The following is a 27,712-nucleotide window of genomic DNA, read 5'->3' on the forward strand; positions in this document are numbered from 1 at the left end:
AATTTAAAAAAATATATTTTTAGTATTCGTTAGTTAAAATAATGATTGTTTACTGATTTTTTTCGATTGTATTCATACTGAATCATATTGTTTGAATATCTTTGTATTTAAGTATATTAAGTAATAACAACCCCGATGTTATGGATAACCGCGAATGCCCGCCGAGACTATAGCTATACCGGCCAAGACAGAATAGGTCAACCCCAGATGTCCAGACATTTTTCTAGTTCTGATATGAATATTTTCGTATTCAAACAACGAGCCTGCAGTTTAATGAATTTCGGAAAAAATTACTCATAAGTTAATCATAACATATCATTAAACCGTCGGCCAGACGTTTTCGGGGCGATGATATCATCACAACGATTTGGTTAATTCTAATCGCAGCCCGCCGTAGACTAATGACGCGTGCATGTTGATATTGTGTCTTGCACATTTTTCGCTGGCAAAACTTACCCTTCCAGCTGTAATGCCCATGCAAAACCTATTGAGCTCAAGGTAAATGTGGCACAAACGTGGTTGGCCAAGAGTTGCGTGACCGGTGGTCAACAGTCGCCAGCAGCGCGAGGGGTGTGCTTGTCGGCCTTCTATAAACTCCATCCGTAGTAGTTTTACCGCCGTACAAGCCAAGCGTACGACGACGACGATTACGGCAGTGGCCGAAGTTACAATATTATTATAATTTTTTTTCGCTGTTATATAATATAAGTCATTACAAATCTGTCGAACTCTGTTCGGATATTGTATTCGTGATATTTTTCGCCTCATACGAGTGACGATAGTTCGGCTCTTCTTCTTCCCGCAGTCAAAAGAACAACGCGATTTGCAATTTAAAGTGAGTAGACAAAGTGCAGCGCTGTTTATATTACGCTATATACCTATATAATGTGTGGGGAAATGAGTTCAATATATTATAATATGATGCGTTCAACAACTATATTATAAACTATAAGACTTCAACACATAACATAGAGATCCAATCATTGTTTCGATACTAACGAACACATACAATATCTTTTCAAGTCATACTATTATAAGAAATGAGTAATTAGTTTAATATACATAAATACCTACAATAATATGATATAAGCGTTATTGGGTTTATAAGCTCGCGTGCTTTGTATATTATAGTTGATCTATTAAACAAATACAACGAAACGGTTTGCGTTATTTAATAAATATTATAATAGGCGTAATGTGTTTTTTTAGGTCAACTTTAATGTTTAAATTCTTGTTTAAAATTGTACGGGAGCCGAAGGGTGCATTTGAATGTAATAAGCTATAGTATTATTAAATAGTCCACTCACACTATATTTAATACATATTTAGGATTTACGCAAAATACGAAATTAAATTAAATAGAAAACAAAATCTAATCTTATCTGATATATTTATATATGTATGTAGACACAGTTATAAAGTATTGAGGGAACCGATAATTATGAATCAGTGCCGTAGACAGGAATTTAATGTTGGGGGGGGGGGGGGGGGGGGTGGTTATATTAATAATTACATATTATATAATAAATTAATTAATACAAAAAATACATTTATATACGTTCCATGTTGTAAGGGGGGGAGAGGGGGAGAATTCTTACACCCCCCCCCCCCCCCCCGTGTATATGGCCCTATTATGAATACTAATTCAAATGTAGGCATGTGACTTATAATTTAGTGAATCTATTCAAGTTACCATTTATTTAAATTTAGGAATAATTAGAGAATAATTATATCATATTTTTATTTTACTATATGCAAGCCTCCATAATTGAATTAGAAATATTTTGTATTTATTGATAACGCGTTCCCATAAATATGAGTTGAAACAAATTTTTTTACTTTCTTGATTTTTAATAGGTACTATGGTAATTGAAATGAAAAAAGTCTCAATTTTGAAAACTTCAAGAATTTGTGATAAATAGGAAAATAATAAAAATGTAACTCAGTAATAATGAGTAGGTGGGTAATTTAGTTAGCTTTAATATAAAATATTAATGAGAGAGATTTGATGTATCACGCCCAAGCGGTATAACCACTTGAATCCATAAAAACGTCGGCGTGTACAGTCCCAAAATTTCTATTTTTTAACTTTTCTCCTAAATTATGATAGTTAGAAAGTTGGCTGATAATTCATTAAAAAGGGATTATTAAGTAGATACTAAATGTAGAATCAAAATTTTTTAAAAAAAATTATTTAATTTTTCACAGATAAAAAAAAGAGTAATTTTTTCTCTAGATTTTCATTTAGCAAGGTAGATTTACGAAACTGAAGAAAGTTTCAAAGCTCTGATTTTGATTTCTACTTAACGAATCTACTTTAGACATATATTTTTCTTAGATAACCATATTTTACTTAATATACATTTGAAAAAATAAATATCGTATATTATAAAAATATATTTGAGACATTAATTTCTCGTTTCTATTTTGTTATAATGACTTGTGTACCTAGTCTTATTTATTATAATATGTGAAGAGTGTAAATAATAACTAGATACCTATGTAATTCTAAATTAATATAAATTATATTATATAGTCAAAGACAAACTACCTATGTAATTTTTATTATAATTCTATAATGAGAACATAATTGAAAAAATATTTAAATTTATATGTAAAGTGTTTCATAACTTTGATGTTTGAAAGAATATTAAGTTTTAATGGTTTAAAATAATTTTTTACTTTTAGAAAAATGTGCAAATTTTAATATGAAATTTCTTTTTGTTTTAAAATCTATATTATATAGCTATCTATATATTTTTCAAATACTAAAAAGTTAGATTCGTATTATAATTTTTAGAACATTATTTTATCAAATCCCAAACATATTTAATGTTATTGTATTGTTTGTATATAAATGATGAAACCGTAATAATCGTAGTTATCATTAATTTTACAGGATAGCTAATGGAGAAAGTCAAGTACTTTATCTTTATATTTTTGTGATAAATATATTTTCAAACAAGTCACGTACGTATATATAATATAGGTACTTTTGTGTTGACCAATTGACATTTTACTTGAGATTCAGCCTTATTAAATATTTTTTCGTCTTTTATAGAACTACAGCTGAAGCATACTTGATGAACTGTCAAAATGTTGGCGCCAACTGTCACTATTCAACCTTCATCCCGACCGTCCAGTACGATGGGGAGAACGAGAAGTTATGGCATCCGCGGACGGCAGCGACGAAAAACATGAACCAAATTTGAAAGAGATTGTTGCCCCTGCAAGATTAAACGTCCCTCAGTCCGAAAACAAGTCGGAAAGTGAAGATGAAGATTATCAAGAAGTAAGATGACGTGACATAGAATATGCCAAAAAAATGATATTGTTTTTGTAAAATGTTTAGTAGGTACTCAATAGTATTATAATAATATTATGACAACATGTTACCAATTTATTACAATTAATTTTGTATTAAGCGAGTTTATTAATAAAAAATATAAATTGTGTACAATTAGTGAAAACTTATCAATCACGAATGGTGGATTGATTCAATAAAATGGTACATTTGTTAAATTAAACAAGTTTTATATTTGTAATGATTACCATATAAATATCAAAATTATCACTATTTTTAAATCATTGAAAGTTGGGCTATATTATATTTAATTTTAAATTATATAAAACAAATACAAATTTAAAACACAATTATAATACACTTAAAAACGTGGTGTTATTTGTTACACGGGATTTTAATTTCGGTTGTATAATCTGAAGGTCTAATAACCATAAAATAAGTGTGAGATGTAAATAATTCAAAAACTGTTTGTTAAACAAGACAAATAAATTAATATTAAGTTCAAAAGTAAAATAATTCCATTACTAAATGATGCTATAGGTATACACAGTATTACACACTACCGTCTAGGACGATATTTTTATTGTATACATTTGTATGATGTTTATTATATTTTTTTATATAAAATAACTCATCACATTATAGACTACAGTAATAATTTTGTTTAAAACTATAAATCGTGACAATATGAATGCGTTTTTATCGCAATCAGAATTGTAAAATAAAATATCCTTAAATTAACATTTACCATTAATTTTAGTGAGTACTTATATTTGAATATTTCAAATCTAATAAGTTATACGTTAATGGGTAAATTGTATGATTTATGATTTAAGAGGTAGTGTGTCGTCCTTTTGACTGTACTGAATTATTTTAATTTATAAATCAAATTGAGAATTATTACGTTTAAATAAACTGTGACTGTTGTATAATATAAATAAAACTATAAAAAAAAAACAACCCAGAAATTAGTACCTGTAGGTATAAATTGTCTCATTTAGATTTAAAACGTTTAGGAATATTAACATTAAACGTGTCAATTAAAATTTTAGGTGTCACGTCACACACAACAAATGGGACATAATGTCGGACCAGCGGGATATTGGCAGAGTGTACCTAACAGCAGAGCAGCTAGTCCTGGCAATGACAACGGGAGCGAAACATCATCAGTTATGCCTGCTCCTGTCCCCGGATTGGCTGCTTCTAGAGTAGCTAAAGACAAATATAATCATCTATCGTATTGGAAAGCGAGAAAAGTGAGGAAATGAATTAGTGAAATATAAGAGGAAAAAAGTAGATAAAAATCATCATAAATATGTGTACAACAATGTTATATTACTGCAGATAAATACAAAAAAGTAAATAGTAAAAATAGTAAATTATGTGTAACCCTGCTATGTGACTAAAACATATATCATTACTTATAATAGGTAGTATTAAAAATGAGAAGAAAATTAAATTAAATTTATATTTAATATGTTAATTGTTATATTTATATTTATATATTATAACTACCGCAGTATACACGTATTATGTACACACTTATTCAATAATCATTAAATATAGTATAATTTTTGATTGATACTTGGTTAAAAAATTATTATTAGGTACCGTTGAATTTAAATATTTGTCTCTGAAAAGTCCTGCTATTATAATTATAAAAATATTTTTACGACTTTTACTAATTGGTTATTATTATTGATAAGTTGATATTATTTAATTTATGTAAATAATAATTTATAACCACAATTTTAACTTGTTATTTTTTTAACTTAAGGTGTGAAATCAGAATTATGATGAAAAAATGTCTATTCTTGTCAAATTATTAATTACAATGTATATATTATTAATAATTTAAAAATTATCTCATTAGGTAGCTTATAAATTGTATATTTTATATTATATTAATGATCGCTAGGCATTTTTCCTACAACATATATATACCGGATGATTATTTTATAATTAAACACTCATTGTTTCAAATAGTATAAATGTTTTTGAAAAAAAAAAATGTTTATTAGTTCTAGTTTTTTGGAATGTCAGCATAAAGTTTTAATTTCATAATACAAAGCAGTTCATTTTTAATAAAGTATTTTGAATGTTTTTGTTACATAAAAATCGAATTTAGGACGATTAGTTTATGAGTTATGTATTTACAGTTTAGATGAGCGGAGTGCATGATAACCCCGCAAATTGTTTGTCCACTCCTTTGCTCATCAAAAGTTTAAATACTTATAACTCATAAGCTATTCATCCTAAATACGATTTTAATGAATCGAAATACTCAGAAAAATATTCTGCTTTTGAAGATAAAACTAAAGCTGTATGCTGTAATTCAAAAATGCAAAAAACTTTAAAAAAATATTAAAAATCAAATTTTTTTAATTAAAATGTTGTATTATAACTACTTGAAACCACGCAAAAAAACCTAAATACTTTTTAAATAATGAGTGTCTTACGTATAACGAACCACCTAGTGGATAAATATATCTATCTGAGAATTTATTAATCTATAATTCGATCATTGTTTAATTGTTATGTGGCAGCGTTCTAAATGTCCTCATAAATAAAATTATAAGCATTGTAATACATTTCATTATTCTTTTAATTTTTAAAACGTTTAAACAATAATTACTTCAATGATTCTATAGTATCAGAAAAACCAAGTATCAATACCTATCAAATTATTGGACATAAAAAAATCCATTACATAGTGAATTCATAACTAAAACAATATAATATTAATATAAACTAAACTATATTTTATACTTGTTAAATTTTTAGGTAACTTTTTTTAAAAATGGCGATTTATACTTTCCGGGATTAGAACTACGGTTCAGACCTGGGAGAGATATTGGAAATTTAGAAGCATTATTGGACAAATTATCATCACGAATGGATTTACCTCGTGGAGCGCGATATTTGTTTTCTATGGATGGCGGCAGGGTTGTCAGTTTAGATCAATTAGAAGATGATCAGTCATACGTGGTTTCCTCTTATAAAAGTTTTAAGGTATTTATGTAACACAATTTTAATTGAATGACAAAATTAAAATGTCATAATAAATTGTGTTTGTTCAATTACATTTTAATCTAATTAATTTATATTTCAATAAAATATTACAATGTAAACGTTTACTCTGCGGTAAGATATGTGACAGCTATTCTGTTCAATACTTTATAATTTGATTAAACCGGAATTATTATAAATAGTTATAACATGCCAAATTGTATACGATGAATGCAATAATCAATGTTGATTGAAATATATTCACAAATTAAGTTAAAATTGTTCAGTAAAGTAAAATCGGAGCGTCATTATAAATATGGTTACCTATATCAAATCGTCATGAGTCACGACAATAATTTATAAAAGTATAATTAAAATTATATAAATCCTAACCGTAAGTTTTAAGAAGTAAGGCCTCGATAAAATAATTCCAACAATGTAAGTTATAATTGGTTCGAGTATTTCACTATAATATGTACAGTCAAGTCTCGATAACTCGAATCTCGAATGGGTTAAAAATAAATTTGACTATGCATGTTTTGATTTATTTATCTCAAGTCTTCAAATATAACTTAAAAACACTTTATCTTTGATAATAATAGGTCATATTGTTATTGGATTTTAACGTTCCTTAATTAAAAAATAATCTGAAAGCTTATAAATTATGGTTGCAGGATTTAAAAAGAAAACTATTAAAATAATAAATATATATTTATGGGAGTATTTTAATAAAATATACTGTAACATATCGTTTAAAATCTTGAAATATGTAAAATAATTGTTTGTACATCATATGTGTACTAGAAAATAGTTATAATGTAAAATAAACTTTGATCATCAAATCGTATTCCTTGTAAGAAGCAGAAAAAATAAACATGCTAATGCATCAAGAGAACGCTACACCCACATATGTTGTCTTCGTCTTACAAATGAAAAACATGGAAAAAACTGTTTTGGCGCGGGAAAGAACCGAGAAGGCTATAGTAATAACGAAGAAACGAAATTTTTACCACATAAAAAGGAGAACTTTAGCTGTGAGATACTATATTATTTTTTCGAAATAGGAACTACAAAAAAAGTTATTGAAGTTTGAAAAAACAAAAAATAATGGATTTTGAAACAATAAGGACTTTTTTGTTTAAGTGATATCAAAAAATTAAACATTATTTCACAGATAAAGTTCTGAACTATATTTTATATCAATTTTGAGTCTTAACTATCACGACGGCCTGAGTGGTTCTATCCCGCGCAAAACAATTTTTGCTATGTTGTAAATTTGTAAGACGGAGACAACACATAGAGGTTTAGAGTCCTCTTAATAGGTTTTTCCCAAAACCAATATTTTTTAAATTAGGAATTATCATAATTTTTTAGTTCGACTTAATTTAAACGGGTAAAAAAAGCTGGAAAGTATTATCTAACATCACTATCATAACATCTAACACTATCTTTAATTTTTAAGCTATAACTGAGATTCTGGTTAGTGGTTTATATAAATGATGTTCGAGGTTTTAACTTTGTGGTTAACTGCATTTTAGATTCTGAACAGAGCGATGAATATTCGTATTGATTCTACAATGAATAAATGGTGTTTTTCTTTTTTTTTTTGTGCGTTACTGCGTACATGAAAGTAGGTAATCAAAATAATGGTTTGATTATCAGCTTCGGTAACTTTTCTGGTGGGAAAAATAATATAGTTGGTTCGAGAAGTAAAAATTAAAAATTCTCATATAAAAATATTTTGTGAAAGTATCTTTACGGTTATATATTTTTACCAAAAAAAAAATTAGTATAAAAAGTATAAATTTTTTTAAAGACTGGTTTTTCCTTTAACTGTGTTTTTTGATTATTTTGAAAAGTAACTGAAAAAGTTTTAGATTTTGAGTGAAACGATGAATGTATTGATTTTACAATGATGTGTGTTTTTTTTTATTTTTGTGTCTGTCATCACCTTTTAGGACAGTAAAAATGCTTAGATTTTCTTCAACAGTATCTTTTCTGATACCGGGAATTTTTACGGAAAATCTGTTTTTGAAAAAATCAATTTAATAATAATTTTGTAGTTAAAAATGTATAAAATGTTCAAATTTTATAGGCTAAGGATTGAAAATTTAAAACAAGGGTCCACGTAAATAGGTAAATATATAAATTACTTTATATATGATACTTTATGCACAATAATATCATCAAATATACTTAGAAATATAATCATAAGCTAATTGACTATTTTCGTTCAGAATCGTTTTTCTTATACATACAATGATATTATATCATTGAATTCAAATTTAACACCATTCATTACAGTGACCCACTTGTAACCTACTGTACAGCATAGTGGCATCCACTTACCCACTTTTTTTTATCTTAAGTGCTTACTAAATCCAATTTGCTCAGAAACCATTCTCAAAGTTGAAGATTGAAACATTTATACTGCTCCAAAAGCTGATGACCGACAAAAGAATAAATAATATCATTGTAAAACAAATACATTAATCGCTCTGCACAGAATCTAAAACTAATACCACTGGAGATTGAATAATATAAGTATTGTATCATGCAATCAATGGTAATAAATCAATATATTATACACATCTAAATTATTATATACTATATATGACCCAGTGGCATAGCCAGAATTTTAAAATGGGGGGGCGCCAAAGCCAAAATATTAAAAAAAATACTCACCAATTACCAATAATAATTTATCTTTTTTTTTTATGTTTTGATACGGTCAATGGGGGGGGGGGCGAGGGGTCATGACCATCTGCCCCCCATGCCTAATCCACTGAGGTGGTCCATTTATCATAAATCACCCATTATTAAAAAAATTATTACACTTTTGAAAAAAAATTTTTTACCTAATCGTAAGAGATATGAGAACAAAATATTTCTAAAAAATTATATTTTTTACTGTTTTTTATTGTTTTATTTTAACTATTTTAATTTATATGTACGATAACAATACAACATACATTTTTATTTTGATATTCTGAAGCAAAGTATATTATTCGGAGTATTTCGATTTATAAAAATCAAATTTCGGACGTGTAGGTTATGAGTTATATGATTAGATATAGGTATAGGTATTGAAATTTGGAACTATACAATTTTGATTATAGATAAGGATTTAAGGATTTACGCAAGTGTATCCCGTCAAATGTTGGTCCGCTACTTCACTCATAAAATGTTTAAATACATAATAACATGCTTGTCGTCACGTCCAAAATTTGATTTTTACATATAAAAATACTCCAAATAATATTCTGCTTTGGAATAGAAAATCAAAAATATATGTTATTGTATTTTTTTTAGAGACTTTGTTTTTGAATTACTTAATTATATGTAAAAATAATATTTTCAAAAATATTAATAGTTTTTGAAACAATAAATACATAAATGAATAATGAATACATTGTAAACAAAACACTCTATTTATATACTACTAGCTGATCCTGTGTACTGTAAAATGTACCGTTAAATGTACCAACTCTATATGACTCAAACTTTGTTTATTACGTTATTTAAAATTCGGTGTATTCGATGTTCAAAATTTATCTTAACTTTTCTGTTGCCTGGAATAAAAATTCTGATTCGCAGCAGTATATTATCAGGTTAGGTTAGATCGCAGACCCAGTGTTTGTACGTAAGTGTATGATTTAACTCTTAAGTATCAAAGTTATACCGAGTTTTATACCGGATCTGCCCGATTAACCAATAGCAATCAATAATAAATAAATACTATTTCTATTAATTATTTCTCCTATAACCAATAGCAACCACTTATAAACAAATATTTCCATCGTAAATCTCAAAATCCCTGTTTGAGCACTTCTATTAATTGGTCGTAGCGTGATGTTATATAGCCTATAGCCTTCCTCAATGAATGGACTATCCAACAAAAAAATAATTATTCAATTCGAATCAGTAGTTTCTGAGATTAGCGCGTTCAAACAAACAAACTCTACAGCTTTATATATTAGTACATAGATTAGTAAGGAGAAACTATCGATTTGAAAAATAATTGATTTTATATTTTTCCTTTTATTAAAAAAATTCTAGTTTTCTGTATTGCTGTATGAGTTATATAATACATCATGTGTGAATAGTGGCACCCTGTACTAATATATCTACCTACAGTTATTTCAAAATGTATTTCACCAGAAACCTAATTTTCAGGAATCTATGTAAGTCAGTTGCGGTTCCTCAAGAAATTTAGAGATTCTTGTTCATGCCATGTCAATATGTCACATAGTTTGCAAATGTCTGATCTTACTACTAACAAATGTAAATTATTTACTTCAGGGACATAGTTAATTTTTGAACAGACGCGTTTGAAAAACGTTTTGTTTGGCTATAAAATTACCTACCTACTATATATTTCCTAATTTTCTATTTCATTTAAATATTACTAAATTAATGCAAATGTGTAGGTTCCTCTAATATTGTATATATTTGGTACGTATGCCTACAAACTATGTGGATTTTGCTAGAATATATTTTTGCATAGTAACGAAACAAAACACTAGATCGCGTGAGTTCTATCCAATTATGTGTTCAAGTGGTACAAAACATAACAGCTTGTTCTAAAAAAACCTCACAAAACTTCTGTTTTTATATTTTATGCGTTGTATATAGACAAAATGATATTACTAAAAAATTGTCTAATCTAAGTGTTAATTTCACAAAACGTGCGTGAGTGACGAGTGTGAGTTATAAATAGATATATAATATATAAACGTGAAACATGATTTACAATCAAAAATAACGAATACAATACATTGTTAACAAACAAATAAAGATTTAATGTTTGTTTAAAAATTAATTATCGTTTATAATATAATAATAAGTTCAATACTAAAAACATTTTAGAAATGTATGCTTATTACTTAGGTACCTACTGGCGACTTTACATTTCGATAATATCACTTAAATTATTAATTATGAAGCTATAGGTAAAATTATATTTATATAATAAATGTGATTGGGTTACCGAACAACATACATTATTATTTAAAAAAAAAAAATTCATTTTTTGGAAATTTCTTTTTAGGAAAATTCTATATAAATGTAATTCATACCCCCATTTGTTTCATTATTTTTATCCTTATTTGTTTGTTGGTTAATTCACTATCAATTTTTGATTATTATATGGGCTTCTATATATTTATGGGATAATCCATTTAACGTAACCCATTTGAAAATATTTAATTTACATAATTGTAAGTCTTTAAAAAACAATATTTTGTATACATTTTTAATTTATTTTTAATCAATAATTTTTTAAGTTTCGCACCTTGAACGACAACATTCATTTTTAATCTCCTCTTCCGAAGGACGTTATTATTTGCAGTATTTTGATCTACAAAAATCAAATTTTGGACAATTAGTTTATCAGTTATAAGTATTTGAAATTTTTTATCAGCAGAGTAGCTAATAATAATAATAATTATCAAATAAAAAAGGTGCATTTTTTTACTGCATAAATATTAAATATATACTACTCGTCCAAAATTTGATTTTGATATATCAAATTACTCAAAAAAAAGTATGCTTTAGAATAATGACTAAACAGTTTTTTGTTGTCATTAAAAAATTATAAAAATATCAATTTGTAAATAAAAGTGTTGGTTTTTATGACTTAAATTTACGTAAAAATATATTTTCAAAAATTTTGAAATATTAATTGTCAAACGTTAAATGAATCACCGGGTATAATTTTATTATCAGCCAATAACTGGCCAAATAAAATAACATTGTTATCATCACTATTATATTGTAATATATATAAATGGTTATGTATTTTTCAATAAACATTTAAAGTTTGGCATAATATGTCCACTTTAAATAAATACCTTTTTTTTAAATAAGTGTTTGATAAATAATAAAAAATATATCTACAAATATTTATAAAATGTTCAATTTATATAGCTAAATATTAAACATTTAAAACAAGATTGCTCGTGAATATTTAATATTGACAAATAAGGTGGGAAAGTGGGTGTCGCTCTGCTGTACGGTAGGTTACAAGAGGATCACTGTAATCGATTGTGTTAAATTTGAATTCAATAATGATATAAAATAATTGTATACGAAAAATGATTCTGAGCGAAGACGGTCAGTCAGCCTATGATATTACCAAGTATACTTGATCAAATTATAATTGTGAATAAAATAATTTATTAAGTTATAACCTATTTACGTGAAACCTTGTTTTAAATTTTCAATCTTTTATTGAACATTTTATAAATTTTTAACTACAAAATAATTTTTAAATTTCATACATTTTGTCAATATTTGAACTTTGAATGCAAATAAAAAAAATTTGTCACTATATATTTTTAATATTTTTCAACTGCTATTGTAACAGCCTTGTAACAAGCCTTGTATTACATTTTGAAGCTTTTTGGCTCAACAAATACAATTTTATTGATATTTATAGAGAAAAAAAAACTAAAAACATTGAAATTGAAAATGACCGTAAGCAACTAAAAATGAGTCAATATTTAGTAAAATGTATTAAGTATAGGAATTGTTAAAATAAATATATGGTGTAAATTTCAATTATCTACAATAATTCGTTTTTTTAGTTACAGCAAAATAAGAAAATCGCTGCATGAGAAATCGAGTAAATATCCAATTTCATAAAAGTTTGACGTATCTACGGTTCTTTGTTTTAGAGTTACACCAAAAACCAAAATCAATTTTGCATAAAAATTACCGTTTTTCTTTAATTTTTGTTTTGTTATTCCCTGTATTTTTGAAAACTATTGAGAATTTCAAATTTTGACCTCCCGAATGCACCAACTAGTTTAACTTTCTCGTTGAACAAGATACTGTTGGAAAAAATCGAAACACAGCCCCAAATGGTGATAACAAACACAAAAATAAAAAAACAAACATTTTAAAAATTTAAAAAACAACACACATCATTGTAAAATCAATACATTCATTACTTTGCTCAAAATCTAAAATATAAAAATATATCAACATAGTTTTTTTTAAAAGATATTATACTTCAAATTAGGTATTTGATATTTAAACGAAGAATATCAGTTTTAGTTATTTTGTTGTAATTAAAAATATTATTCGTCGTGGGTAGTTAAATCTTTTAAACATTTAAAGTATATTTTTATATTTTATACACACAATGACATTTGATAATGCAATGTTTTCGTGCATTACCATTATAGTAAAATTAATTAATTTAATAGCAATAATATCATTAAATATAGTTAGCAGAATAGGCTGGTAGAACGTATTCACTCAGAATCGTTTTTTGTATGCAATGATTTATCACTTAATTCAAATTTAATACATCCATCACAGTAAACAACTTGTCACCTACTGTACAGCAGAGCGGTATCCACTTGCCCACCTTTTTAAATATGAAATTATCAATGTTCAACGTTCACTTATTTAGTTATCATTAATACTATCTACACTCTCATTATGAAAACAATAGAAGGCTACAATTTTTAAAAATGCATTAAGTAGATAATATTATATAGTTCCTATAGAAAAAAACATATTAACATTTATGTTTCTACCACTCATAATATATATATAGGTAGTTTATGAAATCAATATTAATAAAATAAATGTTTAAAACATAAAACCAATTGATATTTAAATGATAAAAAAACCAGTTATCTGATTTATGATTTATATTTTATACCATGTACTAACTATATACCAAGTACATTATACTTGTAAAATGTTGTCTCCCACCCTATACATTATATACCGGCATACCGCAGATGACCAAACAAGTAATACTCACACCTCAGTAGCTGAATTTTACGATAACAAAATCATTTTGTCACATTCACGATGTCTCCCACACACCAGTCTACGTCAACAAAATTATTTAAATTATATGCAATATAAATCATGGTATTGAAAAATGAAAAATGAAAATAAATAATGAAAAGTCTTTTCATATTACTTTTAGCTTACAACAAGGTAGTAATATTTATGGTTGACATTAGTTAAACTTCTAGTCCGGGCAGAACATATTAAACGTAAAATGATCCTGTTAAACTTCAGATGTAAGTCTTTATATCTACTTTGAGGAAAACATTTCAAACTCACCCTAAAAAATAAATTCCTGCTGCACGAAACTCTTTTATAGCATATATGGTATGACGACATCCAATTATGCATAATTGGATGCCGCCGTACGTGTCATGGAGTGCTGCAAAGGATTCTAATACAATATACAAATAAAATACAAACCTTCTAATTAATATCATTAGGTACGTACTCTTATGATTACAAATGCACCATTTTATGTCTCAAAGACTCAAACCATACTCTCCACTCGGACATAAAATGTCAAACAAAATTAGAAGTAGTAACATTTACCTGCAAACTCTTTTACTCCCGCCTTGTAAACCATTAAAATTCAATGATTCTTTCTCTTGACTCAGCCTTTAATATTTCAAACAGTCTGAGGAGTAGTTGAAAGAGAAACTAGTGTTGGGCCTAGTGTCAGAAACAAAAAAAAAACGTCAAAAATTATAACTGTTGGGCAATAATTCCATTTAAACAGTGTTTTATAAATTAATAATATAGATTGTATAATTCAAATAAATGTATATATAATATATTATATACATTATGCACTGAAAGTAACAAATAATTATTGAATATTGAAAGCCACTAGATTAAATATAGATATTATCAACACTTATCATATAATATAATATAGATCCATATGGATTACCATTTTGGATAAATTAATTGAACTTGCATTTTATAATTTATTATATAAGAAATTGAAAATGCATTTTTATTTATTATGATGATGTAAACTCAGAAAAAATCTCATATAGTTTACTATAGTCCCACAGAATAAATTAAATTTACAATATTAAAATATAAAGTAAATAATTTGTTAAAATGTAGAAGTGTGTGCATTTTACTGTTAATAAATCATTATTATAATAAAAAATGACTAACGAAATAATATAAAAGGTTGTAACCTTGTAAACTGAAGTTTCCAAAATGTAAGTGCCATAAATTAATGAACCACAAATATATAATTATGAGTGTTGATTTGAATAGTTCCAACTCCCAAGTACTACATTACTACTATACACCGTTCGCACGCTAACTGTTAAACCTTGTCACATTGAGCTAAATTAATATTTATTAAAGCTGTGTTCGTTTAAAATTATTCATAGAACTTCCATACATTTTACAAAAATATTATTTATGGCTTATAAAATGCAATTTAATGTAATAATTTGTATTTTGAGTAAATATAATTTTGCTATTAAATGAATGAATGTCAAACAAAGATTTTAAACAACTAAAATATAAGGGTGTTGTACATAGGAACTATTAAAATTTACAATTTAAAGAATAACTAGAATTATTTTTTTGTGGCACAAAACGTTTTGTACAAAAAGCGCAATAGAAGCAAAGGTTTTTCTGGTGGCTTTATGATAGTACATAATGATAACTTTAATGATAAATTGTTGTATTTTAAAAACAGTTCTGAGCTTGGAAGTTTACATTAAAATAGTCAAGATTGTATTACAAGAGTTGTTTAGGTGTACTGTATAGTATATTATTTACAATTATCGCCATAATTTGTTTAATGTTTTAGATTTTGAGAGGAGCGATGAATGTATCGGTTTTAAAATGATGCGTTTGTTTTGTCTATCAATATCTTTGCATTTTGAAGCGGAAAAAATACTGTTCAACTTAGAGTGTAGTTTCTGGTATCGAATCGTATCTAGTTGTTAATTTGGGAAGTCAAAAGCAGTAGGTAGAAATTCCCGGCATGCCCATCTACTTTAAAAACGAAAATATATTATTTGTAGGGACTTATGAAAGTTTTTGCCATTTTGTATTTTATTATTTATAATTGAAAGTATACTTTTTAATTTTAAGTTTATTTAACATTTAACAATAGCTAGAAATAAGTAATATTATTATGTGCAAATAATTAGTTCGACCATATTTCTATAACAGCAATATAAATAAATAATAAAATATCCTTAGTATAGGCTGACTTACCGTTTCCGTTCAGAATTTTTTTTCGTATGCAATGATTTATAATTTAATTCAAACTGAACACATCCATTTATACAGTTCCTTAATCAACAACGATTGCACCACTCAACACCTAATATTACCTAAACAACAGAGCGACTTCCCCGTTTGTGCCACTATGTTAAGGTATATAAAGGTATACAAAAGAGTGAATTATACTAAATTTGAAATTCATATTATATAATAATAAATAATTAAATTTGCAAATAATTTGTTTTTACCTAAATTATAAACGTTATTGTAGGTTAAATTAAAATCGTAATACATAATTACACTTCTAATCGAAACAATATTATTTACAGTTGAAATATTCGGAAAATATTTGTCAAAACTTCCAATAATTTATTTTAATTCTTTATTGGATCCATTAATAATTAATTTATGTATGATGAATTAATTGTGTGCAATTTTGGTACTATTAAATATTACAACCGAAATAATTTATCTTATTTGAGGCAATATCACTAATCATACATAAACTCATATTAATAATTAAGCTAAAATATTATAATGTGTTAACATATTTTTAGTGCTAATCAAAAAATGTCCTAAACATACACCTTTTACTTTTGAACGTATTTTTTATCAATATCATAATCTGTCAATAAGTTTGTATATATTTATAATACGTTTTTTATTCCTTTATTAAAATGTCAATAAAATTCAAATAGCGTTAAAGAAAAAGTTATCTATTGAGTAATAAAAGTGGTGACCCAAAAGTATAGCGATACGTTAGGTATTATAATTTCAGTTAATTACCCTTTGTTCGTGTTATGTTAAGTAGGAGGTATAAGGGTTCATATACCTATACGATTTCAAAATATTATATTGCGGGTATGTTATGATTTCGGTTTCGTTCGTGTCAGTGGTCATTTTACTGTGACCTTCAGATTAATTTTTACATTTTTATAAGAGATCTTGAGTTGTTTATATATATTTTCACATAAGACCAAGAGCGGTCAAGGACTCCACGTGATTTTAGTTGGTTGGAAAAAAGCATGTATAACATAAATAATGAACACTTAACGATATAATGTTAAAATACAATTTAAAATTAATTTATTACGATTTAGTTATTTTGTATTTGAATAGTACACTTAAAAATAAAATGCGCATTAATGTATAGTTATGATAAATTGTTCAAATACTTAAAATTATATTTAAATGCATCAGTTAGAAACTAAAATTATTTTATTGGGAAAACAAAACTATAAGAGCTAAAAAATAGCTTAACAAAAACAACAAATATGATTTCTTATAATAATTAATAACTGTAATAATAAGTGAAATTGGTCTCTAATAAAATTACCTTAACATCCTATTATGATATAATAATTATAATTAGGGAATAGACGTTGTTGCATTTGCAAATTTCCTTCTACTGTTCAAAATTTCCAATTTATTGTGAAGTAAACTTTAAATTAATTTCATGACTTCTTTCAAAAACGAATTTTAATTTTTAATTTTTAAGCTCATTTTTTTAAATGTTTGCAATTTTGTTGAATTTACTAGTTCATTAAACAATCTAAACTATTTTTCAATGTTCTTCAAGTAATTTTACATTGGTTTTTACTTATTGGATCCAAATCGGAGAACGTTTGAATATGAAAATTAAGCAAATAGTTTAGTCAAATTAAATGTTTAAAGTAGTAGGTAATATTATAGGTAAGTACTTAAGAAAAAACAAAGGTAAAAAAAAGTGAAATTATTTTTTATTGAATATTTATTTATAGTATTCTGTGAACTGTAAAGTAAAAAAAAATTATAATATTAAGCAACGGGAGGTTTTTATTTTTTGGTATTTTTCTGTACAATACTGCAATAAATTTTACTAGTTTTTTACTGCTAAGATAACGGTATCCTAATAATAACCATTAAAATAACAACAACTTGTTAAGTTTTTATAGAATTTTGAGATGGGAAAATACTTCTACCTAGTCTTAATAAGTCATGTGGATTAACCAGAATAATTGTCTGTCTAATATATTTTTTTTGTCTTGTCTTAAGACTTCAAGTCTTCAATAGTATGTTGGTTTTAAAAATATATTATAAAGCAGCCTCCAATTATTAGGTAGGTACCTATCTTGTCTTAATATTACACATAATGAAATATTTGTATTACCTTTAAGTTGTAAGGTACTTGAATGCGTTTTTGGAAATCATCTTTTAGAACACATGTTTATCTATGATATTTTTAAATGGTAACGAATAAATAAATATTGATAAATTACTATATAATTAATTTCCATTGATGAAAATATTAAAAAAAAAATATGTATTCTTAATTAATTAGAAATAATTTAATTAACAGTTTGAAATAAAGTTGAAGTCGATTTCAACCAGTAAATGAAATAATAGTGTATATTTTCAGTAATTATTAAGTGTACAAAAGTCGTATATGTGTGTGTATGTGACTGAGTGATGTGATTATGTGAAGGTGCTCTGGACTCTCTTAAAACATTTTATTTTTATTTTTCATGGAAATGAAATATTTCAAGAAAATAAATTTCATGAAATTTTAAAACCCTATTTGTAAGTATTATATAATTATTTACGATGTGCTAATACCATAGTATTATATTATATTATATTATTATCGATAGTCCAACACCAACACTCATTGATATTTCGTATAAAATAATTTTGACCACTGACATATTTTCTTTTTATTAAAGCCGGACGTACGGACATTTTCCACAAACTTCCATTCCTTTTCACAATTCGAATCCATTAAATATAGACACGATGCACTCGAACAATATTGTTGTTTAAAAGACGTACGCTAATCTATAATAATATATAAAGCTGTAGAGTTAGGTTAGTGTGTTTAAACGCGCTAATCTCAGAAACTACTGGTTCGAATTGAAAAATTATTTTTTTAGTCCATTCATCGAGGAAGGCTATATAGGCTATATAACATTACGCCACGGCCAATTAATAGAAGTGCTCAAACAGGGATTTTGAGATTTACGATGGAAATATTTGTTTATAAATGGTTGCTATTGGTTATAGGAGAAATAGTTAATAAAAATAGTATTTATTTATTATTGGTTGCTATTGGTTAATCAGGCAATCAAATCGAATTTTTGCACATTGCCTACCAGGGTGGCTGAGTTTCACTTACTTACTGCAGTGAGTTACACCAAAAAGGATTTTTTGCACCACAATTTTTTTGTCATTTTTTATGGGTTACGAAGTTTGCAGGATCAGCTATATTATATATAAACGAATATTTGTGTGCAGATCTCTGGGAAGAAGATAGGCTAATTTAAAAAAGGGTTAAATTTGGTTTTTTTTATTCGTCGGATTTTAGTACGGTTAGGTTAGGTTAGGTTAGGATTATGTATTAATTGATTATATTATTCCACCGAATTATATCAAAATAAACTTGGTATAACTTTGATATTTTAGAGTTAAATCATAAACTTACGCACAAACAGCACTGGGTCCGCGATGTACTGCTGCGAATCGGAATTTTTATTCCAGGCAACAGAAAAGTTAAGATAAATTTTGAACACCATACACCGAATATTAAATAACGAATTGAACAAAGTTTGAGTCATATAGAGTTGGTACATTTAACGGGCAACGAAGTGCACAGTGATCCTGCTTGTAGTAATATATAAATTGTATCATAAAAAAAATTAACGTATATTAATATGATATAAGTTGTCCATTTTCGATTTGTCCTCGTTGTAGCAATTAATTAGTAAATATACACACCGATACCTTTACTTATAGGTATAATTTATAGAGCAGGTCGAGAGTACGTCTTACGTGCACGTATATTATAATAATATGACTCAAGTATAGCTTGGCTGATTTATTACTGCAGTATTTTTTTCCTGTATCCTCCCGCAAAAATAAAAAAAAACTTATTCTTTGTACTAATTCTTAGTGTGCATGTGTGTGTGTGTGTGAGCGTGCGTGTGTGTTTTAATACCGTAGCGGCGGTGCGGACCTCCACGCGAAAAAAACATCATATCCACGCGACAACGACCGGAAGCGCACCTCTCCACCGACGAACCCTCGCAAAAACAATACGCAATAATCATATTTTAATAAATATACGGCGCGGCGTTTGCATGTCGGTGAAAATAATAATTAGAATAATAATAATAAGTATAGTGTTATTATTGCCATCAAACGGCGGCGAGTGTATATATATATACATCGTACATTATGTATAACAGGTACACACCGCCGATGTGTATAGGTACCATCCTGCCTTCGCGTACAACAGCGCCTCGCCGTTCGGATCGAGGAAAGGGTTGTTTTGTGTGCGAGGTGGGTGGCGGGTGGTAGGGCATATAATAGGGGTCGGACGAGCGGTTCGGCGAGCTGTGTATAATTGCGGTCGTAAAATTGGCGCGAGCGAAGATGGTCAAGGGCTCGGGGTATACTCGCGTACATTGTACACTGTACACGTTCATATATATATATATATATAATAACGTAAACGTTGTCTTGACCACCGCGCCCCAGACCTTGACGCGACCGACCGTCCGTTATAAACCGCGATATTATCATACATATAAATTAAATAGCAATGCGGTGCTGGTCGTAATATTTACGCGCAAAGCAGTCGAAGACGGACACCCGCGTGACACTGCCGCCGCGAAGCTTCTGAAAATACCGCGGCGCATAATATTATCGTACGGTTATACCGTTTCGCAAACAATATTATACCATCGTCGTCGGTAGCGGTTACCTCGAAATTCGGACCGCGGTATAATACGCAACGCGTGCAGGTGGGTAACGTTTTCCCGAGTTTTCTCGCCGACGGTCGTGGTGTTTTTCGTACATCTATAATATAAGTACGACAATAAAATACATTACAATATTATAAAGTTTTACGTCATATTGAAGTTATACGACCGTCGCGTTTCAAATCACTTCTTTCCCGCGCTCCATTACACACACACACACAAATACCCGTAAGTCGTGTATCGCGTACGATAATAATTATGTGATATAATATAATAATATACACACCTCTCCTGCGTATATGTAATATATATTTCCCGTCGAGGTCATTGGCGTGGGCATTTTTATTTCCCGCCCGGCGCAACCCTCTCGCACACCAATGGAATGGCAGTCGCGTTCACCGTGTTGCACTCGTCAATCGCCGAGCACGCCGAACAGGTATGACATTACGACGACGATATCATTGTAGAATTATATTCTTACGTATTATTGTTATAATAAATATTAAATTATTATCGTGTACTCGCGGCGAGGAACAACGCACCGTTTCGCTGCAATAGTCGAAAACGGACAGTTTCAGTACGTTCATTTTTCTTCCGACGACGATAACGTACGCGCCCGCGACCGTATCGTCGAGACGTTATAATGTTATTTTTATTATTGATATTACGACGACCAACAACTACAACCCGTGTACGATGAAGTTTCCGTTCGAAATGCTGACAATTTCACGATCGTTTAATTTCCACGACGGCTGTCGTGGTAGTATATTATAGTAAAAGAGGTGGCTTGATCACGTTATGGAAACGTCTTGTAGATTTGTCACTGAACCGCAATGTAATGACGTATGTAATCGTTTGTGAACAAATAATATTATTATTATAACGTTGTACGCGTACATCGTACGACTACGCAAAACCACGACTTTTCAATATTTCTTTTCATACATAATATAACATTAGTGATATGTGAAACCTACTACCGATGAGAGTCTTTTGTTCTAAAGACGAGTATTTTCAAATTATCACACGTTAACGATAAAATATTTACGATGCACATAGGTACTTAGCAGTGGCACGAAAAGAAAAGATGGTTAGGGGGGATAAAGCCTTGGAGTACATCGTTTTAAAATGTTTATATGATTGAATACCTACATTCGGTTTATTGAGGGTTATTCTTGGTTGGGGAGGGGGGGCTTAGCCTACAGAGAATTTTGTTACTGATTCGATAAATCATCTAAATAAACTAGATATAGCAATGATAAACGATTTTGGTAAAATAAAAACGAATAACAATCAGCTATTGGTAATGTAATGTAAAAAGTAAAAACTCTTTTTCGATTTGTGTCCACTTAACTGCAAATATTAACTGTTTTTTTTTTACATATAAGTTTTGTGTTTGAAGTTAAATCGCGTAACTAAAATAGAAGTGACATGTGTAATTTTTTTAACTTATTTATTGTAGAACGCCAACTATGGTAAGAAATCTGGTGGTTGGAACTCTACAACTACCCCGACTGCTGGTTCGGGTTGGTCGAGGCAATCGTCTATGAGTAGGAAGCAGTCAGTAGTTGATGCTAACGAGTTGACTTCAGCTACTTCAGGACTTAATATAACTAAATCATCTACAACTAGAGTTATAAGGATCATCAATAATTTCGATCACACAGTACAGGTTAGTGTTAATTTTTAAAATTATTTAAATTCTAAACTATAATTGTTTTTATATAAGTGTTATTATTTGATTTTTTCCATAGTCCTTCATCATAATTTTTAGTTGTCAATAATAAATGATTAAATATTTTAAAAACAATTAACTTCAGAAAAAAAAAATTAAAAACAAATATCTAAAACCTAGATTAAACTATCAATAACAAATATAGTATACGAGTTAAAAAACAATAAAATAAAAAGCCCAATGGCAAACTTAGTTAATTCCATCGTATACAAAGTCCTTAACTTTCAGAGCAATATCGATAAACAATTCTAGTAAGAACTATATTTATTATAATAGTTTTAAATTATAAAAGCCAACATTTTCGAGATATTTTAGGTAGGTACAATTACCTGAATTATTATAATTCCAATGATTAATATTATATGGAGTTTTAGTTATAAATTATAATACTCAAAACTTAAAAATAACAAATTATATTAAAATAAACCTAAAAAATATCTATCTTATTGTAAATAAATCATGTAATAAGATTTAAGCTAAGTATAGGTAAGTATCAATAAATTTATTATGAGTTAAAAACCCTATCTTTTAAATTCAAAGTAACAATTTTAAAATTTGTACACACATAAGTCGTTGTCAATCGTAAAATAGTATTTAGCACTATTTAAACATAAAATTCTTATAAACATTATTTTTTCATTATGGTTAGATTTATATAATATTAAAACTCCATTGTACTAGGTACATTTTTATTTTTTAGATCATTAAAATAAAATTTTAATTAAAAAAAACATTACATTTTATTTTAATCTTTCCAAATTGCATTTATACTTAGCAAAACAATAAAAAAATGTAAGTAAGATAATTAAATGTATAACAATTACAATAAAATTACAACATTTTTATGTTGTTAATAATATAAAAATAATGAAACACATTTTGCATGGAAAATTGCAAATTAGCTTTTTATTAGGTAATCAATTAAATTTATCATTGTTAATCTATATTTCAATTTTAGTGATTCAATAAATTTAATAAGATAAAATAGAAAACTACTAAAATTTATTATATCAGTACATCACCTTATATAGTTTACTGAAAAAAAAAATTGGAAACTTACAAGAAAACGATTGTTTACCAATATAGATTAATCTCTTGACCATCTGAATATTTAACATAAATATAAAAACTAACAACTTACGTATGACTATATAAAAACTGTTTAGAGTTAAAAAAATAAGTACCAAAAAAAAAAAATAATAATAAGAAAATTAAAACTAATTAAATCAAAATATAATATGTAAACGAATAATACGACCATTATAATATTATATATTTTTTTTATTTTGAAGAATTTTAACTAGCAATAATAAGTTATAGGTCGATTAGAAGTCTCAGTTGTACAACATAAAAGTTAATATCAAGTTTTTAAGTTATACAGAGTTAACATGTGACCTTGGAAAATAATTTTGATAAAAAATATAATTAGCTATACAACGATATTGAACTTTACCCTGCTTTATTACGTCTACTGTATATATTATTGTTACAAAACTCCTATGCACGCATGTACCTGTTTTGCATAACCTGAACGCCTGCTAGTAATTTTTGAAAAATAACAATGATAATATCATAAAAATTAGATACAATATCTATTGTAACTAACACTATAGTAATAAATAATAATAATATTTGTTACCGTTACGTGATGTGTGGATACGTCTAAAACATAGACAGTATTTGCTGTTTTTTGTACCGCTTTCAAAATTATTTTATATTTTAATTTATAAATATTCGTATAGTACAAGACGTTATGTAAGCAACAAAAAATATTAGTATACATATTTTTAAAGTCTTCGTGAATTATAAGGTTATAAGGTATAACACACCAGAGTTTCATATATTATTTTAAAATGTATACGTTTGTTAAACAAAACTAGTACCTACTTATAAAACATACGAACCCACTCACTGGACACAAATTTTGGCTAAACATTTGTGGAAATGAATGACTTATTATTCATTATTTATTAATAATTCGATACAACTCTAAATAAATAATATCGTATGTTGAAATCAATTAAAAATTTAGTTTATTTAGCAAATATATGCATTTTGGCTATTGTTATCATCAGTGCAAAACACAACCTGAAACGTTTTTCGGCTAGTTTGACATTTTATATTAAAACAAATGTATTGTAATAAATTGAAAGAATTTACTGGTTTATTTTAAATACGAAAATAAATCATTTTTTAATACTAGCTATAATACAGTTATGCGTTTGTTATAATGATAATATCATTTTTTTGTTAACATTTAAATTATTATTAATAACTAAGACTAGGGACTTCATGCCCTATAAAACCTTAAAATATGCATGCATTTATGCACTTAAAAATGATCATATTATATGCTCTTAAAATGTTTAATTATTTATTATTATTTTGATTACAAAACAGCACTGAGTGATCAACTAAAAACACTGAACTACCGAATTCTGAAATATACGACTGTAGGCGACTAGATGTATTTGCCTTTACTTTAGGCATTTTTATCTTTAATTTTAAACTTTTATTCACACAAGACGCAACTACGCAAGACAAACACACATACGATACGAATAGACGAATTGACATAAACTGACCGTATTCGGCGTATTCCTTATCGACCAATTTCACAAAAGACAAATAATTGAGAAAATACATGGTATAGCGATTATTTAATCATTTTAATCTATTTTTATCCAATTTCTAGAAAATTCATATATTAAATATTCTATAGTAGGTACCACTACCTATGTATAAAATATTTTTCTCTGTTACGCATGTATTGTTTTAAATTTGTTTAAATAAAATATATGAAATATACACTTAAAATAAAAATACAACAAAATATGCTCTTATAGGGAAAAACAACTGAATATGCAAAATATGCAAAATAAAACTGATTGCTTTAAACTCCTAGTACTATGAAACAAATCTCTATATTACTTAGCTATGTTTTGAATGATTATTGAAAAACATGCAAACTCCTATAAGTCCCTAGCCCTATAATAATAACCAACCAGCACTGATCTTTTTACATATTAAAAATGCTTAAAATATATACTCCTAAAAATAATTTTTTCATGAACCTTATATTATGTTAACACTTTAGTGTCGAGTTCTACTTAATTTGCGAACCACCCAACCTTTCGAAGAGGTCATTGAGGATTTAGGACATGTGCTCAAAATGAACAATGCTAAACGCATGTTAACCGTGTCTAATCAAGAAGTAATAAATAGTTATTGTTTTGTTGAAACATTTATTTTAATCGAAATTATTATTTAGGTTCGTAGTTTTTCGCAACTGAGAAATGAATTTTCAGACGTGGACACATTTTACATTACGTCTGAGTCACGTGTACTATCACCGCCATTCAGAAGATCACGATCCAGAGGGGCATTAGCGGTTGAACCGATTATAAATAATGTTCCTACAAAGGCGGAGAAACAAAGGAGAGCCAGAAGCAAAAGTCGACCTCGTGCACTATACGCAGCCGATACAGATATTGTTAAAGTTCCTCCAGGTAAACATTTTGTTAAAAAACTAACCTAATACAGTAATTTACAGTTAGGTAATAAAATGGCAATTTATTTGTAAATTTAAGATTATACAGTTTTGGACGTGATGAAAGAAGAGCCAATACGCGTGCAGATAAGAGGAGCAAGAAAAACATTTTTCCCTCCAATGGTCCATTCTCCTGCAGATGATTCACCTCCAGACAAAAGATTGACTTTAAATTGGGTGTATCCTTTTATAAATTCATGTGAAATCGAGGCGTACAAAATTAAAATTAAAAATGTGTTTAAAAATATCAAATAATACGTAATTTAAGTAAAAACAATTTCAAATGTGTGAAAAATTATGATTATTTTCAAGTATCTAATTATGTTTTTATTATTACATTCGATAGTTATTTGAAAGTCACAAGATTTACTGAAACGTTATGATTTAAGAATTCATCATATTTTAATTATCAATATAGGATTTTCAACCTTGACCCGATTTCAATTGCTTTTGAAATATTATTTTATACATAATATTGGCCGTGTCCTACATTTTTGTTTAAAAATCAAGTGAAAACTCTTTGCTAGTACCAAAATTAGTTATTTAGAGACTTGGAGTACTGATTTAACTGAAACTATGACTAATATTTATTTAAATCATAGTTGGTACCTATTATCATATTATGTATAAGTAGTAAATAAATTGATTATAATTTTCCTTCACTTCGGGCATTAAATAGTTACGGTTATCGTGGCGTCGATACGAAAAGGAACTTGTGGGTACTGCCTACCGGAGAACTTTTGTATTACGTCGCGGCTGTGGCCGTGCTTTATGATAGGGATGAAGAATCACAAAGGCATTATATCGGTCACACTGAAGATATTCAATGGTACTAAAAACCACATGGTGTATCTAAAAAATGATTATTTAAATTATATTTCATCCGTTGAATTTGTAATTTTGTTACAGTATGGACATACATCCTTCCAAGGAAATGGTAGCTTCAGCTCAAAAAGCTGGTAGAACACGAAAAACACAGGCTCACATTAGGATCTGGAGTCCCGAAACTCTGTATACTCTGTACATAGTTGGCAATGGCGAATTTGAAGAAGGAGTCAGTGCATTAGCATTTTCACAGCTCGTATGTTATAATTTATAATGCTTGTATAATTTATCATAATAAATAGGTATAATAAGAAAAAAATAAAGTAAAAAATTTAACAATCAAAATACCCGGCTATATTAGAGACATTATAGTATATAATATAATATAATTAGTTTACAAATTAATTTACAATTGAAATCTTACATCTAAATGGTATACAGATTATTTACTTCCGTTTTGCCAAGTCAAATTTTCCATACGCGATACCTTTTACGATTCTTTTTTAATATTTTAATCT

The 27,712-nt window shown here is 27.6% G+C and overlaps 1 protein-coding gene across 1 annotated transcript in view; it reads left to right on the forward strand.

Annotated features, from left to right (window-relative positions):
- Positions 1 to 583: 583 nt before the first annotated feature.
- LOC132938644 (echinoderm microtubule-associated protein-like CG42247) overlaps positions 584 to 27,712 on the forward strand; it is a 31,841-nt gene continuing 4,712 nt past the window's right edge. Inside the window, 12 exon segments of the mRNA XM_061005590.1 lie at positions 584 to 835; positions 2,900 to 2,970; positions 3,062 to 3,150; positions 3,152 to 3,292; positions 4,357 to 4,560; positions 6,089 to 6,316; positions 22,547 to 22,756; positions 25,917 to 26,033; positions 26,091 to 26,328; positions 26,410 to 26,548; positions 27,049 to 27,198; positions 27,279 to 27,450. Coding sequence (XP_060861573.1) covers positions 3,097 to 3,150; positions 3,152 to 3,292; positions 4,357 to 4,560; positions 6,089 to 6,316; positions 22,547 to 22,756; positions 25,917 to 26,033; positions 26,091 to 26,328; positions 26,410 to 26,548; positions 27,049 to 27,198; positions 27,279 to 27,450 — 1,653 coding nt within the window. The 5' untranslated portion in view covers positions 584 to 835; positions 2,900 to 2,970; positions 3,062 to 3,096.

Source organism: Metopolophium dirhodum, chromosome 2 (genome assembly GCF_019925205.1).
Source record: "Metopolophium dirhodum isolate CAU chromosome 2, ASM1992520v1, whole genome shotgun sequence".
Lineage (NCBI taxonomy): Eukaryota > Metazoa > Arthropoda > Insecta > Hemiptera > Aphididae > Metopolophium > Metopolophium dirhodum.